This window comes from Meriones unguiculatus, chromosome 15, assembly GCF_030254825.1.
Source record: "Meriones unguiculatus strain TT.TT164.6M chromosome 15, Bangor_MerUng_6.1, whole genome shotgun sequence".
In the NCBI taxonomy this organism is placed as follows: domain Eukaryota; kingdom Metazoa; phylum Chordata; class Mammalia; order Rodentia; family Muridae; genus Meriones; species Meriones unguiculatus.
Window position 1 is genome coordinate 16994039 of NC_083362.1, and position 17485 is coordinate 17011523.

The 17485-nt window shown below is 35.6% G+C and overlaps 1 protein-coding gene across 1 annotated transcript in view; it reads left to right on the plus strand.

Moving 5' to 3' along the window:
* The window catches only part of Pja2 (praja ring finger ubiquitin ligase 2), a 57955-nt gene that overhangs the window by 25832 nt on the left and 14638 nt on the right, over positions 1-17485 (plus strand). The window contains exons 5-6 of the mRNA XM_021640455.2: positions 12000-12185; positions 16366-16551. Of these exons, the coding sequence (XP_021496130.1) occupies positions 12000-12185; positions 16366-16551 (372 nt within the window). The remainder of the gene's footprint in view (positions 1-11999; positions 12186-16365; positions 16552-17485) is intronic.

Here is a 17485-nt window from a genome sequence, read left to right on the forward strand (position 1 = left end):
ACCTTTCTCTTCTCAAATAGTGCCCCTTACACTCTGATGTCTTCCTTTTTTAAAGCTAGATTCTGTCTAAGAGAAAGCATGCAAAGGTTGTCTTCCCAAGTTTGATTTATTTTGCTTTACATGATAATTCCCAGTTCAATCTGATTTTCTAGAATGACACACAATTGTTCTTTATGAATAAACAAAACTACACTGTATATGTGTACAGCACATTTCATTCTCTGTTTATATGTAGTTGGACATCTGAGCTGATTCCTCAACTTGGCTATTGCGAATAGTGTTAAGATAGAGCCAGTGAGATGGCTCGTGGGTAAAGGTGCTTACTGCCAAGCTAAGCCTGGTGACCTGAATTCAGTCCCTGGGTTTGGCAAGGTGGAAGGAGAGAATTCTGTAGTTCATCTCTCTCTCACACACACACACACACACACACGCACGCACACATGCACAAACACAGTGTGGCACACTTACATCTACAAATGCTACATGCACATATCAAATAAATGTGATTTTTAAAATTAAAATAATGTAGTGCTGAAATAAATCTGTGATTTATTTATTTGTCTGTGATATGCTGACTTATATTCCTTTGTATATGTGTACCCAGGAGTGGTATAGGTTGGTATAGCTATAGCGGCATAGCTATTTTCAGTCTGCTGAGAAATCTTTTATATGGCTTTTCATAGTGGCCCCACTAAATCAAATCCCATTATCAGAGTATAAGGATTCTTCCCTTTGTGCATGGTCCTCAGCCTCAGGTGTTTGTTTTCTTGCTTACAGCCATTCTGACTGGGATAAAATAGACTCCTCGGAAAGTTTCAGTTTGTGTTTCTCTGATAGCTAAGGCTGCTGAACTGTTTTTAATATTTTTTGGCCATTTGTACTTTTGAGAACTTTGGGTTCAACTCATTTGACTGTTTATTGATTATGTTATCATTATTGTTTGTGTGTGCTTGTTTTTCTGTATTAATCCTCTGGTGGACATACAGCTAGTAAGGATTTTCTACCATTTTATAGGCTCTTTACTCTGTTGATGGCTTTGTTGTGCAGAAGCTTTATAACTTCGTGCAGTCCTGCTCATCAGCTCTTGGTTCCATTGAGTGAGCTACTGGAAACCTTTTTAGAAAGTCTTTGCCTATTCTTATGCCTTAAAGTGATTTACATCTTCTTTTGTAAAGGGTGAGGGAAATGAATCAACTTCGATTGTTCTACAGATGGATATTCAGTTTCTGTCACACTGTGAAAGAGACTGCCTTTTCTCTGGTGTAAGCATTTGGTTTCTTTTTTCAAAATCAGGTGCCTATACCTTATAGGTTTGTTTTTGTGTTCTGTTCTATTACATTGGCCTATCCATGTGTCTATTAAGGAAGTGCTTTATTGCTAATAAGATGTTTGATGGGAGGCTAGAGAGATAACTGAGAGGTTAAGAGAACTAGCTGCTCTTGGAAAGGTCCTGAGTTCAATTCCCAGCAACCACATGGTGGCTCATAACCATCTATTATGAGATCTGGTGTCCTCTTCTGGCATACAGGCATACATGCAGACAGAATACTGTATAAATAATAAATAAATAAATCTTAAAAAAAATGCTTGATGGGCTATTTTATATGATTAAGAAATTAGACGTCTTGGTTATCAGATATTCTGAATACTAACCATACATGCAAACTGCAGAGTTTTGTTTTCTTTTAGGTATTTTAATAGTTTACAGACATTAGACTTTTAGATACATAATGATTATTACAAAGAATACAGATGCTGATTACTTTAATTCATGGTATTTCAATGAATGTAAAAGTATAAATTTATTATATTTTTAAATCTGTGATAAGACAGTCTGTGTTTAGAGTCATTAAAATCACTGTTAATTGTCAATACTGCATTAACTCTGTAAATAGTTAATGTCACCCATTTCTTATGGTGTCTTGTTCACTTTTCCTATCACTAAGCAGATTTATTTAAAAATTAATTTCTGAGTATAGTGGTATAGGCCAATAGTCCCATCACAGGTAGGAAGGTCGTGAATTCAACGCTAGCCTGGCCTACACAGGAGAGACCATATCTTAAAACAAAAATTCTCATTAACAGTTTGGTATGCTAGGTATTTTTTTTCCTGTATTCATACATGAGGAAACAGATATAAAGTTAATTGACTAGTATAATATCATAAAGTATGTAAGTATTATAACTTATAATTTGATTCCTTGAACTCAGAGAGGACATATTCTTGTACTATGTTATTGTCAAAACTTTCTAATTCATTTTCAAACATAAATTTCTCCCCTTTCCCCCAAAGTATAAAACAGCAAGGGAGAGGGGAGTGGAGAGGTTTTTTTGTTTGTTTTTGTTTTTTTTGTACAGCTACTCAGTTTCTATTGCCAGAGTCTAGAATTTTATGTATCTTTTTAAGCTAGATGCAAATCCAACAATGCTCAGTTATGTACATACTTTATGAACATTAAACTATTTTAACTAGAACTAGTATAAGGAGAATTTAGTAATTTTAATAAATTTAATTAATAAATATTAATGTGTTTTATCTTACACCATAAAAGAATAAATATTTGATTATCATTAGAATTATGAATTAAGCTATTGTAATATGTATCCTGTTATAGGGAGCAATTTAAATATGATTTTCATAGCTGTTCTGAAGCTTAACAACATTAAGGGATGGCAGATACTGTTGTATGACTGTAGCTTTGTTTCATTTTTTTTAAGAGAAAAGATATTGTTTTATTTTACTCCCAGAGTTCAGTGTACTTACCTGTTAAAGAAAAACAGATCAAATGTTGAAGGCGACCAGAGAACTTGGAGAAGAGGGTAATGGGGAAAATAACAACTTAGATCTAGAAACTGTCATATCACTAAAAAAAAAAAAAAAAAAGTGCTGAAATTGATCAAGAAAATTGAAAATGTACAAACTCACTGTCAACTTCTAACTTGGAACTAATCCAGAGGTAATTCCTCTTGCAATTAACACAGACTTTTGTTAAGCCATTCCCAAATTCTTTCTAATATGCTTTATGTGACAGTGATTTCATACAGAAATGTAGATTTAGTTAGGATGATGCCTATGTATTTAATTCAGCAAATACATTAAAGATTTGACCAGCTGACATTGTTATAAATAGCTATTAAATAGATTAACATGTGCTACAAAATAAGTTGGGTAAGTCCCTGATCTTTATGAATTAGGAATTGCTAGAAAACATACTACATATGGAATTCTCATAATTAAATTCACACTTTGCTGACTAAGCTCTGGCATACACAGATTTTTGTTTTGTTTTGTTTTGTTTTGTTTTGTTTTTGAGACGAGGTTTCTCTGTGTAGCCTTGACTGCCCTGGACTTGCTTTGTAGACCAGGCTGGCCTTGAGTTTACAGAGATCTGCCTGCCTCTGCTTCCCTGAGTGCTGGGATTATAGGCATGGGCCACCTCACCTGGCTGATAAACAGATTCTTAGGAGAGTAGAAGATAATGGAATTTTAGGAGTTACATAACAATGTTTATATTGATTTGTAAGACCAATTGATGGTTAAGCCAAGAGTAGAGTTAAGATATTTGGCCAGCTTAACACATATCAGTTGGAGTCCATGCTTTTTTACTCAAAATCCACAAAGTTCCAAAAGCATAAATTGGCCACAAAATCTGATCTGAAATTAACTTCTTCGCTAGATGCTCTGGATGCAAAGTAAAGTAAGATTCTTTTTCAAGTAATCATATCTTGCACCAGAAATATTTATATGTTTGAAAACTGTTTACTGGCCTGGATCCTGTGGGGTGTTATTAGTCATTGCTTTTGAGGTTGGGAAAAAGATTAAGTTCTAAAAACATTCAGCTTCAAGGTTGTTGGATTTGATTGAGTCTTTATCTACTTTAGATTACTATTAAAAAGAAAAAAAAATATTTGGCAATTTTTCTTCTGAAAGTGAAAGGTTGTTGCTATTTTTTCTTAGTTACACATTTCTTAAAGAAAATTATTTCACTTGTCTATATCCTCATTATTATGGATCCACTAGAGCAAAACAAAAACAAAGACCATTAAGTTTTGCTTGCTTTTTAGATAAAAATGTTAAAATCTTTTTTTTTTTAATCAGCCCTAAAAGAACATAGAGTTTTCATGGGTCCTACTTTTTAAAAGTTGCCCCCATCCCCAGTGATAGGAAGTACGTTTGTCTAGGGGAATTTTAAGATAGTTGTAGGATGTTTTCTTAGTATGTTTAGAAGTGATATCAGTCTTAGGAGCAGTGATTTTTGTACATACAGTGGACAGTAGGAGAAACATTTAGCATTAATAAAAACTTTTCTTTCAATTCTGTCTCAATGTATTGACTAGTAGAACTTGTAGTTGGGTGTGCCCAAATGCTGGAGGGAAAACAGTGAAATTCTTGAGTAGGTTATGTTGTTTAAGAGTCACAGAAGCTGGGCGTGGAGGCATTAGCTGTGATCCTAGCACTTGGGAGGTAGAGCTAGGAGATCAGGAGCTCATGGTCTTCTTTGGATGTGGAGTAAGTTCAAGGCCAGCCTAACCTGCATGAGACCTCTTTTTAAAAAAAAGAAAAAGAGAGAGAGAGAGAGGGAGGAAGGAAGGATAGAAGGAAGGAAAAGAGGGAGGGAGGGAAAGAAAAAGAAAAGAAAGAAAATTAAAGAATAAAATTTGAAGGAGAATGAGTCTACCTTAGACTCCACTTGTAGTTTGTAAACCTTAAAATGAGTTTTAGGATTGAATTATTTCAGTAGTCTGAATATTTTTAATGATCTTATTTCTTGCTCTTTTATCTAGCTCTGCTGAGTATTTGTTGCCAGCATGTCTTTTCATCTGGTTCCTGCCTAATCTCAAATTGAGTAGCCATGGGCTATAGTTTAATTTTGACCCTTGCTCATCTACTATTTTACTCTGTGCAGCTCTGAGAGTACACTGGAGGAAAGGGGAAACAAGTGAAACAAGTGACCACTTTTCTAAAGTGTTTTGAGAAGGAAAGTATATAGAACTTTTTAATTTCAGTCAGTGAACATTTTTAATTCTCTCTTTTGTAAAACTTATCAGTGGTATACTTGGAGAAATGTTATATTTGCATTATAAAGATAACATCAAAAATGCAACTAAAATTCATATGGACACCATTAGATATTTTAATTTAGCTACAAGAAAGAAAGAAAGAAAGAAAGAAAGAAAGAAAGAAAGAAAGGCAGCTCTGCCGATAATCCAGTTTAGGTTCCTAGAAATCACATAGTAGCTTCCAGCCATCTGTAACTCCCAATTCTAGGCCATCTGACAACCTCTTCTGACTTCTGTGGACACCAGGCATGAATGTGTTCACATATACACCAGGTAAAAGCTAAATACACATAAATAACTCTAAAAACCTTCAGTAGTCATTATATGTTCTTTGTAAGTAGAAAAGGATTTGATTAATATGTGGTCATTGTCTTCCTTGAAAAGTCTTAAGTGATGGCTTAATTGTATCAGAATGCTGCAGTCCATGAGATAAACATTCCAGCCAGTAGCGTTGCTCTGGGCTATTTGACAGAAAATGAGTTATAGATGATTGAATTAGAACTGCAAGGAGAATTTTAATAGCATATGATTAACAGACCTGGAATCAGACCAAAGAACTTAGGTTAGCACTTCTCTTTTGAAATATAACCTGAAAATTGTAGTAACTGAGAACAAGCTTTAAGTTAGGGAAAGAGTGAGGGAGGAAGGGGGGAGGGAGCAGGAGCGCCTTTCAGTAATACTAGCACATTGTTTAGCCTTGGGCCTGTTTGGAAGAGACAATATGTTGTCCATCCACTGACCATTTCTAATAACACCTGAAGTTTCTTTCACAGTTTTTCTTGTCACAAGAACCTTTCTTGCTTAAAAGGTTAAACAAAGCAAAATCAAAAACACTGTAACGGTAATTTTGAATCAGGCCTGGAGTCCCAGCTACAAGGAGGCCAAAGCAGGAGGATTGCAAAGTTGCAGGCCTACCTGGGCTACAGAGTGAGTTCAAGGCTAAACTGTGCTACTTAGCAAGACCCTGCCTCAACATAAAAAAAAAAAAAAAAATGGAGCTACAGCACAGTGGTAGAGGCTTGCTTTGCATGTGTGAGGCCCTAGATTTAATGCCTGTAACCACACAAATACAAACCAAAGCCTGTTTTTGTTGATATAGTTTAGGGGAATAAAATGCAGATTAACTCTTTTGGAGGTTAGGTTGATATATTAAAAGGTATCAGACTCTGTTAGAAATCTTCTATCAATATGTAGTAATGCTGTCTGTTGCCATGGTGACCACCAGCTTTTCAATGAACAGAACAGAATACACAAGTTCATTGTTGAGAGGCTGAGACTGTTTCTTTCCTGTTGTTTATAAATTGTCTAAGTACCAAACAGAATGAGCTACTCTGACATGGCAGGTACTACCACAGCAGAGAAAACATCAAACATCTACAAGCAGGCAAAAACAAAGACCTCAAATCACATGCTTAAACATTTTACAGACTTTGTCTTTTTTTAAAGTAACTTAGAAATCCCCACACATAAGAGTCAGATACAGGTGGATGTGAGTTTGAGGACAGCTAGGACTACTGTTACACAGAGAAACCCTATCTCAGAATACCAAAAAGCCCACAAGGTAAAAAAAATCACATACCTCTTTAATCCTCATATGATTTATCTTTCACATTCTCCTTAGATAGCATTTTGAGTTATATTAAAAATCAAACAGTAAGTTAATTATTACCCTTTTTACATATTCAGTTGACAAAGTTTTTTAAAATATTTTTTTTTAATGGTTGAAATCATCATGCACTGTATTTTGATAATAATCACTCCAACACCTCCCAGATCCACCTCTTCCTCGAACACCACCTTTAGTTCTCTGGCATCTTCTTGTTTTTCATTGTAAACATTTATTATAATAGTCCAATCAAATGACTACTTCATTTGTAATTCTCAGGTAGAAGATACAGAACCATCTAAAAGCAGCCTCTCATTCCCTGACTCTCCAAAGAAGTAGTTTTTACCCTTATATCTATAAGCACAGATTGTATTCAGGGTAGGACCACATTCGTAACAATGACATCCTTTGTTTGGACATCCACTCTGCAGACGGTTTCTAAAGGAGCATAATGGGTTAGATATTTTGGTTAATTATGAGTGTGTGTGTGTGTACGCACGCACGCACGCACTTAGATTATAAGCATTTAAAACTTAAAAATACTTTATTTTTGGGATCATGAAGAAACAGGTGACCAGCTGGGCCCAGTTGCACATGACTCTAATCCCAGCTCCTAGGGAGGCAGAGGCATGTGGATCTCTGTGAGTTCAAGGCCAGCCTGGTCTACAAAGCAAGTCCAAGACAGCCAAGGTTACATAGGGAAACCCTGTCTCGAAAAAAAGAAGAAGAAGAAAGAAAAGAAAGAAACAAATAGATGACCTAGTTTGGGTGATGGTCTATGGTATAATTTTCTGATCTTTAGTGTAAAAAAAAAATCAAAGACTAAAGTTGGATTTTCCTCGGTGACATCCTTGCTGATGTAACCAGGATTATTGAGCTGATGCAGCAAAGCTTTTCTTTGGCACAGAAAAGAAGGAAATAGTGGTTGGTGAACAGTGAGCAACCCATTGACATATCTGAAAAGATAGGCTGTTCAATAATGAAGCTAATGATTCCGTTTTAAACTATTCTAAAATTTTTATTGCATGGTTTGTATCCAGTTTATAATCTAAACATCATTATAGGCTTGAAACTTGAATATTAATAATGTCATTTTATAGATGAGGAAATTAAGCACAAAGAAATTATCCTAGATTCTAAACCAAATCTGTCTGACTTTAAAGCTTATTCTTAGAAATTTGTTATCATCAATATTAATTTTGTGTCTTCAATAAAGAAATTGGGTTTGAAATTTTTAGTAGTAGAAAGTCAATATGGTTGTAGTTGCCTCTGACTTTCTGAGCCAGTTTAGGCTTTTAGAGTTACAAATTAGTACTGAATATTAGATTGTCATAATTAATAACATTCCCATCAAAATAATGTTTCTGCTACTTGTCACAAATATGCACATATTTTTTGGACATACATGTACATGCCTATTACTAGCACTTTTCAAATTAAATACCAGTAAAATTTTATATTTAAAGCTGTATTATTGAATAGTCTTTAATACCTTCTAAGCTTATCTGTCTTTTTGGAAACTGCTACTAAGTTATTAAGGAAACTGACTACATTTATATAACTAGAAAAATACCTTAGATCAATTAAATTTTATGATGTTTGTTTCTAGGAAAACCAGACAAAAATGATTCATGAATTGAGCATCTCCCAGAGCTAGAGCAGGATGTGAGGCATAGAAAGCAGTGTACTCTCAGGGTCGTTTTGATTTGCATATCCCTGATGGCTAAGGATGTTGAACATTTCTTTAAGTGTTTCTCTGCCATTCTGTATTCCTCTATTGAGAATTCTCTGCTTAGCTCTGTACCCCATTTTTTAATTGGATTACTTGATTTGCTGCTGTTTAACTTCTTGAGTTCTTTATATATTATTGATATTAGCCCTCTGTCAGATATAGGGTTGGTGAAGACCCTTTCCCAATCATCTTACACCCATCAGAATGGCTAAGATCAAAAACTCAAGTGACAACACATGCTGGAGAGGATGTGGAGAGGTGGGAATGTAAATTTGTACAACCACTTTGGAAATCAATCTGGCGCTTTCTCAGACAATTGGGAATAGGGATTCTTCAAGATCCAGCTCTACCACTCCTAGGCATATATCCAAAAGATAGATGGTCAAGTATACAACAAGGACATTTGCTCAACCATGTTTGTGGCAGCTTTATTTGTAATAGCCAGAAGCTAGAAACAGCCCAGATGCTCCTCAGTTGAGGAATGGATACAGAAATTGTGGTACATCTACACAATGAAATATTACTCAGCAGTAAAAAAATTAGGAACACATGAAATTTGCAGGTAAATGGTGGGAACTGGAAAAGATCATCCCAAGTGAGGTATCCCAGAAGGAGAAAGACACACAAGATATATATTCACTCATAAGTGGAATTAGACATATGATATAGGATAAACATACTAAAATCTGTACACCTAAGGAAGCTAATCAAGGAGGACTCCGACTAAGATGTTCAATCCCCGTTCAGAAAGGCGAAGAGGATGGACATTGGAGGAGGGAGAAAACAGGGAACAGGACAGGAGCCTACCACAGACGGCCTCTGTTGAAACAGATGCTGAGGCTCATAGCCCAACTTTGGGCAGAGTGAAGGGAATCTTATGAAAGAAGGGGGAGATAGTAAGACCTGGAGAGGACAGGAGCTCCACAAGGAGAGCAACAGATCCAAAAAGTCTGGGCACAGGAGTCTTTTCTGAGACTGATACTCCAGCCAAGGACAATGCATGGAGTTAACCTAGAACCCCTGCACAGATGTAGCGCATGGCAGTTCAGTGTCCAAGTGGGTTCCATAGTAATGGGAACAGGGACTGTCTCTGACGTGAACTGATTGGCCTGCTCTTTGATCACCCTTTACCCCTCCCCCCCACCCCGTGACGGGGGAGCAGCCTTACCAGGCCACAGAGGAAGACAATGCAGCCACTCCTGATGAGACCTGATAAACTAGTTTCAGAGGGAAGGGGAGGAGGTCCTTCCCTATCAGTGGACTGGGGGAGGGGTACGGGTGGAGTAAAGGGAAGGAGGATGGGATTGGGAGGGGAGGAGGGAGAAAGCTACAGGGGGATACAAAGTGAATAAACTAATTAATAAAAATAAATTAAACAGTTAATTTATCAGGTTAAAAAAAAACTGTATTGGCTATCTTAGGTTATCTTAGGTTTTAACTGTCTTCATCAGTTACAGCTTAGTTAACTAGCCAGAAGGCCATCTGCAGCTACCAGAGCTTGATGGGGAAAGTTCTAGGTTGTTTTACTTTGTTAAGCCCAAATCATGGTGTCCCACAAATTTCAGTTGATGCTTAAGAAAAATACAGTGCTAAAGAAGTAGGTGCAGTACAGTGGTTGGGACTGAGTAAGCCAGGTGTCCGGCCATGAGTAGTGCCCCCACCCCGCAAGGCAATTTCATCCAGAAGTATCTTGAAAGAAACGAATTCTGGTCTAGTTCTGAAGGAGGAGAGGCACCAAGGGATTGTGAAGACATTTTGTTGGTGAGAGAAAGCATTGAAGGAAAACACTTGGACGACAGTGCTGGAGTCATTGCGTCAGAAGAGCTAGTTATATGGAGGAAGTAGGGCCGTGCTGTTGTCAACTACAAGTGTTAGTCAGACATTAATGCTTTCCTGTAACTAGCAGACTAAGATTTATGACTAATCAGTACTCATTTGACTCGCTGGCGCAGCACACCTGGGATTTAATACATACACCTTAGGCTGTAACTAAATGTATTTGAGTAAAAATATGTTGTTTGCTGACAGGTATTGGTGTCTTTTTATCTTGTAGCCACTCCTATGGTGATTGATAGGTGTTAATTGTTTCTGACATGAGCTCAGTGAGCTCAATATCAATATTTGATATTGTTACTATATTCACCTAACATGTAAGAGTAAAGGTACACAGCATAAGAGGCGGACTTAAATCCAGCAAAGCTAACTTAAGAACTTGTGTGCTTATCTGTTGTATGTAGGAAACGATGAGAATACTGAATGGTAGAAAAATTGAAATACCGCTTTAGGAAGAGGAAAAAAAATCTTTGACAGTTTGTTGAGTTCTACTATGAATGTACTACTTATGGTAATACTTGGAATATTTGTTTTTATGGTAGGGGTTGGTTTTTCAAGACAGGGTTTCTCCGTGTAGCCTTGTCAGTCGTGGGCTCACTTTGTAGACCAGTCTAGCCTCGAACTCACAGAGCTCCACCTACCTTTACCTCCCTGAGTCCTGGGATTATAGGCATGGTCCATTACGCCTGGCTTGGAATGTAATTTTTAAGTGAGTTGTGGAAGTGGGATTCAATATAGGAAAATCAGCTAATAGAGTATAATTACAGGCTTATAGAAAGTCACTTGGATGGTTTTGTTGTTGTTTTTGTTGCTGTCATTGTATTATGGAATTTTTTTTAGGGATGAAGATGTAAGAGCCATGTACAAATAAAATGGAAAATAAAGGATTTGGACATGGAAAAATTGGGCAAAGAGTTAAAAATAAGTAGTTTTTAAAATAAAAGCATGGTGATACACCATTTAACAGATGGAAAGTAATAAAGGTGACTCATCTCACAGATGGATTTATATACTAAAAATATAATTTAAAAATGAACAATATTCAGTGGATATTCTTACTATTATAAAAGCTTAGTAAGGTGATCATTGCTGGCTAGGGATGTATTCTCAAAAGTTTCTCCTTAATAAAGGATTACTGTAGTATTAAATATATTAGTATTAATATAGGTCTCAAGTCTGTCAGCACCCGTTGTTGTTGGGGGGGGGTTTGTTTGCTTGTTTTCAAGACACGGTTTCTCTATGTACCCTGACTGTCCTAAACTGGCTTTCTAGACCAGGCTGGCCTTAACTCACAGAGATCCACCTGCCTCTGCCTCTGAGTGCTGGGATTTACAGGCATGCACCATCGCTGCCTGACCCAAGGGTCAGTATATAATTAGAAAATTATTTCACTTAGGTAAGGTAATAGTGAGTAATACATATATTATTCATTCCAGGTACTATTTTTGATTCTGAGATTGCATTTTTTATGTAGAAATGTCTAAACTCTTATTTAAATACCATTGAATTGTGTGCTCTAGTATAAAGAAAAAAAATAAAATGATAAATTCTATAACCTGTTAAATGCCATGATCATTTGAAAGGGTTACATTCTGTTGGGTGTTTGTTTGTTTGTTTGTTTGTTTGTTTGTTTGTTTTAGGATTTTAAAATTTGAATACCTGACTCTAAGCCTGGGCATCAGTAGTTCTATCTATCCCATAGTAGTGCCTGATTACTTTCTAGATAATAAAAATAACTTAGTGTGTGATTTCTGTTCTGATTTGCAGTTCAGAATGCAGTGATGGAGAATGGTCTGCTTCTCTGCCTCACCGATTTTCTGGGACAGAAAAAGATCAGTCTTCAAGCGATGAGAGCTGGGAAACTCTACCGGGAAAAGATGAGAATGAACCTGAGCTACAGAGTGATAGTAGTGGCCCTGAGGAAGAAAACCAAGAACTGTCTCTTCAAGAGGGGTATGTTTACAGTGAGATTCATGGCTTCAAATGTGGTTTATACAAGAATAGCATATATCGCTTTTAAGTATTGGGCATACTGTTAATTATATTTATAAACCCATGTTAAACAAGTAGGCTCTACATGGGCTTTGGTATTTTGTAGGGAATAATTTCTTTAAAGATTTATTTATGTATTGTTTATACAGTATTCTGCCTGCATGTGTGCCTGCATGCCAGAAGAGGGCACCAGATCTTATTACAGATGGTTATGAGCCACCATGTGGTTGCTGGGAATTGAACTCAGGACCTTTGGAAGAACAGTCAGTGTTCTTAACTTCTGAGCCATCTCTCCAGCCTATAGGGAACAATTTTAAATGCTAGCACTTTCAGTATTTGTATGAGGATATAAGGTATCGTTTCATGTTGTTTTATAAAGGAAATTTGTGCATTTAAAACAGTGGTTCTCCATTCTCCTAATGCTGCAACCTGTTATTACAATTTCTCATGTTATGGTGACCCCCCAACCATAAAATCATTTTTGTTTCTACTTCATAACTGTAAGTTTGCTGTTATAAACTGTAATATAAATATTTCTTGAGATAGGGGTCGCAACCCACAGGTTGAGGACCGCTTACTTAAAAGGTAATTTCAGCTGAATTAGGAATAATTGAATTAATGTTGCCCATTGCTGTACAATGAAGAGACTTGGGATCACAGCCTGCCTTAGGGGGTAAGTCTGTGGTCAGTGACACTCAGCGTGTCATAGTAGTTTAAGCAATTCATTCTCAGAAATGGAGGCAGTGAGTCGCAAATGCTGAAGCTTTACTATATTTTCATCTAGCTTGATTGGATAGTATTTGCAGAACATCTCTGACCCATAGTAAACATCTCTGACTTTATACCTTGAATGAAAATATTCCTAATCTAAGGGTTGTTAAATTGTAAAAAGCCAAATAAATGTTGTTGTGTATACTGGCTGGTCTCTGTTGCAGCTTCTCATCTATTCTGTTGTAGCATGAAAGTTACCATAGGCAATATGTAATTGAATTGGTATAGTTGTATTTAAAAAAAAAAAAAATTTTTTTTTCTCTCTCAAATAATGGTAGGCTAGAAAGGACCTGTGGCTTTCAACTTGCCTGTCCTTGTTCTAGTATTTCATCATTAAAGCAGGTTGGAATCTTTCTTCCCCAAACCCTGTGTTCGCCTCTGTGTGTCTGTATCTGTTATTTTAGAAGCTGTGGTGAATGTAATTTTCCCCCATGATTTATTTCTCGGCAAGTTCATTGTTGTCATGTAGAAACTACTGATTTTTTGTTTGTTTGTTTACTGAATCTGTTCACTTTCTGGTAGAATCTTTGGCTCTTTTAAGAATAGAAACAACATACTGTCTCCAAACAGGGATAATTTGACTTCCTTTCCTGTTTGTATTCATTTCTTTCTCTGGCCTTATTGACCTAGGTAAGACTTTAAAACTATATTGGGTAAAAGCATAGACATCCTCATCTTAATATAAATTTAGAGCAAAACCCTTTTAATTACATTGAGGAATAAACAACTTTTTATTTATTTTATGGGATTCTGCCAAGACTATTGAAGTTTAAGTCTTTTTAGTATGAAAATTGTAACAGTTATTTTGGCCTGCTGGTAATAGGAAGTTTTGTTGCTAAATTTCTTAATAATATTTAACCATCCTTACTATTTTCTAAATATATGAAACATGATCATGTAGTCATAGTTTAATGAAGGATTATTTCATTATTTTGTATAGGACTTACCTATTGAGATCTTTAATTAAGCATAGTTTCCAGATACTGATTTCAGTATCAATTTGATACTTGCTTTCCTTTAAAAAGTGTTTTTCTTTTTTTTCTGTACTCTGCCTCTGTTGTTAAAATAAGTTATTTATTCTGGTAAATGTTGTTAGCATTGGGTGATGAAACACCATCTAGTTATTTTATTATAACTGACTATCTTTGATGACAACTAAATTTTTAGTTTCTCATAGGATATATTTGCATGTTATAGTTTCTTGAACTATATCAAATTCCAGCTTGATACTAATTACATAAAAACAGGTAGGTAAAGTATATAATAAAAAAACTAAGAACATTAAGTACAGACTGGTGTTTACTGCAGAGAGTAAGGCAGTGAATAATATGACAATGGCAGCTAATAGAAAATTAAAATTAATTAGAGTGGTCAGAGAGATGCCTCTGAGTTTGCCTTTTTTTTTTTTTTTTTTTTTTTTTTCCCTCTTCCTTAGACATGTTTTTTCTGTGTAGCCCTGGCTGTTGTGGAACTTGGTCTGTAGACCAGGCCGGCCTTAAACTCACAAGATCTTCCTGCCTCTATCTCCTGAGTACAGAGCATAAAGGTGTGTGTCACCATGCCCAGCTTCAAAAAATGACTTTTTGATCGAGATAGGAAAGATAAAAATTGGGCTGGCAAAATGACTCATTGGGTAAAGACACCTGCTATGAGGCCTGAGTTTTGTTTCAAGATCCATATGCTGGGCGGCGGGAATCATGTTACCTTGCAAGATGTCTTCTGGTCATTACACACACACAAGGTAGAGCTATCTAGGCAAAGAAAAGTTAAGAACAAAAATATTGAAAAGGATTTGGTAAAGTGCTTTGATAGTGACTGAGCTGATGTGACAAAAGTAGGTAGGAGCTTTAAATGGAGAATTAACCGATAATGATAGGCATTTTAAAAGATTGTCTGCTTTGTACTGATTAATTGGAAATGGATTAAAGTTTATAAAAGGACAGTGAATTGTTCTCACTAGTGGATACTTTTGAGTTGTAGAAAACAAGCTTTATGACTGAGGTTGTACTCTGTGGTTGAGTACTTGGTAGCATGCATAAGAGCCTGAATTTTAATTATCAGCTCAGGCCTTGTCCCTCAAAAAACAACAACAAAAACCAAACCAAAACAAAAAAAAAACTTTAAGTTTGAGAATATTTTGAATTTTCAAATAACAAAATACATTGTTGTACCAAGGGAGAATGAGGAATCAGTTATAACTTAGGTTTTCTCTTTGATCACTAAGTATGAACAAGTCTAAAGGAGAACTAGAAAATGGGAACCCTGGCACTCTAGATGACAAGTATACTACTGAAAATGGTGTTACGTTTAAGAGAATGTTTTTGCTTGAAGTTGAATATAGAAACACATAAGAATAAATAAAATACATTTGGGGGATATTAGCTGTTTTCATCAAAACCATCCATTAATGTAATGTAACTTGTTTAAGTGTGGTAAGGATATAACTCACCACTAGACACCATTAGTTTTTAAATGTCTGGGAGAAGTCTACATTATCAATTGCTTTATGTTGTCTGTCTATATAGTAATAATCTACGGATAACTGCTGCAATGAGGAAAAGACAAAAAGAAAATGAAAAAAAAAAGTGAAAAGATGGGCCATAGAAATAGTTATTGCAATCACCAGTTGCATTATATATATATATATATATATATATGTATTGTTTGCTTTTATAAGGTAAAGCTTATCAGAATTTTTAAATTAATTTATTTTATCAGAATTTTTTAAAGCTAAAAAAGATACATTTGAAATATAAATATGTAGAAAGAGTAAAAAATATATATATTATAGGTAAACATTAACCAGGAAAGAACTAAAATAGTTATATTAACACTTGAAAAATAAACTAAAAGATAAAAAAGTGTAACTAGAGGCTGGAGAGATGGCCCAGTAGTTACTGAATAATATTAAGATCAGAGTTCAGAGCCCTGCACCCAAATGAACAAGCCAGGCATATTGCTCATCCCTATAGCTCATCCCTAGGAGTGTAGAGGTAGAATGGTTGCTGGGGCTTGCTGGCCTACCGAGAAAACACAAGTCCCAGGTTCCAGGAGAGACCCTGCCTCAAAAGAATTGGTGGAGCATTACAGAGGAGGATCCTTAAATGCCTTCTTTCGGCTTCTGTGTGGTATGTACAAAGTCCTTAGGCATGGTGACAGGAGCTTTGACCCAGTGTGTCATCTCACCAGAACACTTATTTTCTATTGAAAGGCTTTTGCAGGTAAGGAAAACTGTTACTTAGAATCATAAGTACCAAGGACTTAAACCTACAGGAATGCAAGTTACTAAGTAGAATGGCCATAAAATGCAGTATCATATATTTGAAAACAACATTTTATTCTATTACTTCCTTTTAAATGTTTATATTAGGGAACAGACATCCTTGGAAGAGGGAGAAATTCCCTGGTTACAGTACAATGAAGTCAATGAAAGCAGCAGTGATGAAGGAAATGAGCCTGCCAATGAGTTTGCGCAGCCAGAAGCTTTCATGTTGGATGGTAACAACAACCTTGAGGATGACTCCAGTGTGAGTGAGGATCTAGATGTGGATTGGAGGTATGTGCCATGTTACAACATGCTTAGTTACTCACTGAGTAAGCTTATCGTAGGAACTGCATTTCTGATAGGTAAGATTAGGCTTCTTCACATCTCCATCAGATAGCACTGTCTACATGGACTATTTCCCTCTTTTTTCCTCAACCTTCTTTGACTTTCACCTCTTTGTAGATTGATTTTAAGAGAAAACAATGTTTATGCCATTATCTTTTCCCTTTCCTCTCTGTATATATGGTAAAAATTCTTCGGGTTTTTTTTTTTTTTATGAATAAGTCCACAGAAATTATTTATTTACTTGCAAAAATGAAAAACTGGAATGAATTTCTGAAAATTATGAACATTTTCTTACATAACACAGAGTGCTGAAATCACACAGTTAGTGTTAATATAGTACTAATAATTTAATCCCCTAGGCTTAATCTAATGTCCATAGTTATCTCACCACTGACTTTACAGGAAATGTTTATCTGATCTAATCTATGACCGTCATTGCATTTAATTAATAAATGTCTTTAATCTGGCCATATCAGTTTTTTAATTTTTGTTTTTATTTCTGACAAATATTTGAAAAGTTTAGGCCATTTATTTTATGGACTATCTGTCACATTGTATTTGTCTATTATCATACATAGATTTATTAATTTTTAGTAGAAATAATAAAAAATTATATTTTGTCTTTAATATACACCAGAAGATATATTATATAGCAGATAATTTTGTGCTGTCAGATTTCCATTTCCCCTTTTTAACCAATGGCTACTTGGAGACTATAAACAATATGTTTATTCTCCAACTATCGAACTTCCATCTGCTAGCTTTAGCATCCATTAGTAATTCTTGTCTGAAACATGAATTTTTTAAACACTGATTATTCTTCAGTGGCCCAATTATAACTAGATATCCATGCCCTTAGTGTCTAGGTTTGTTTGTGCTA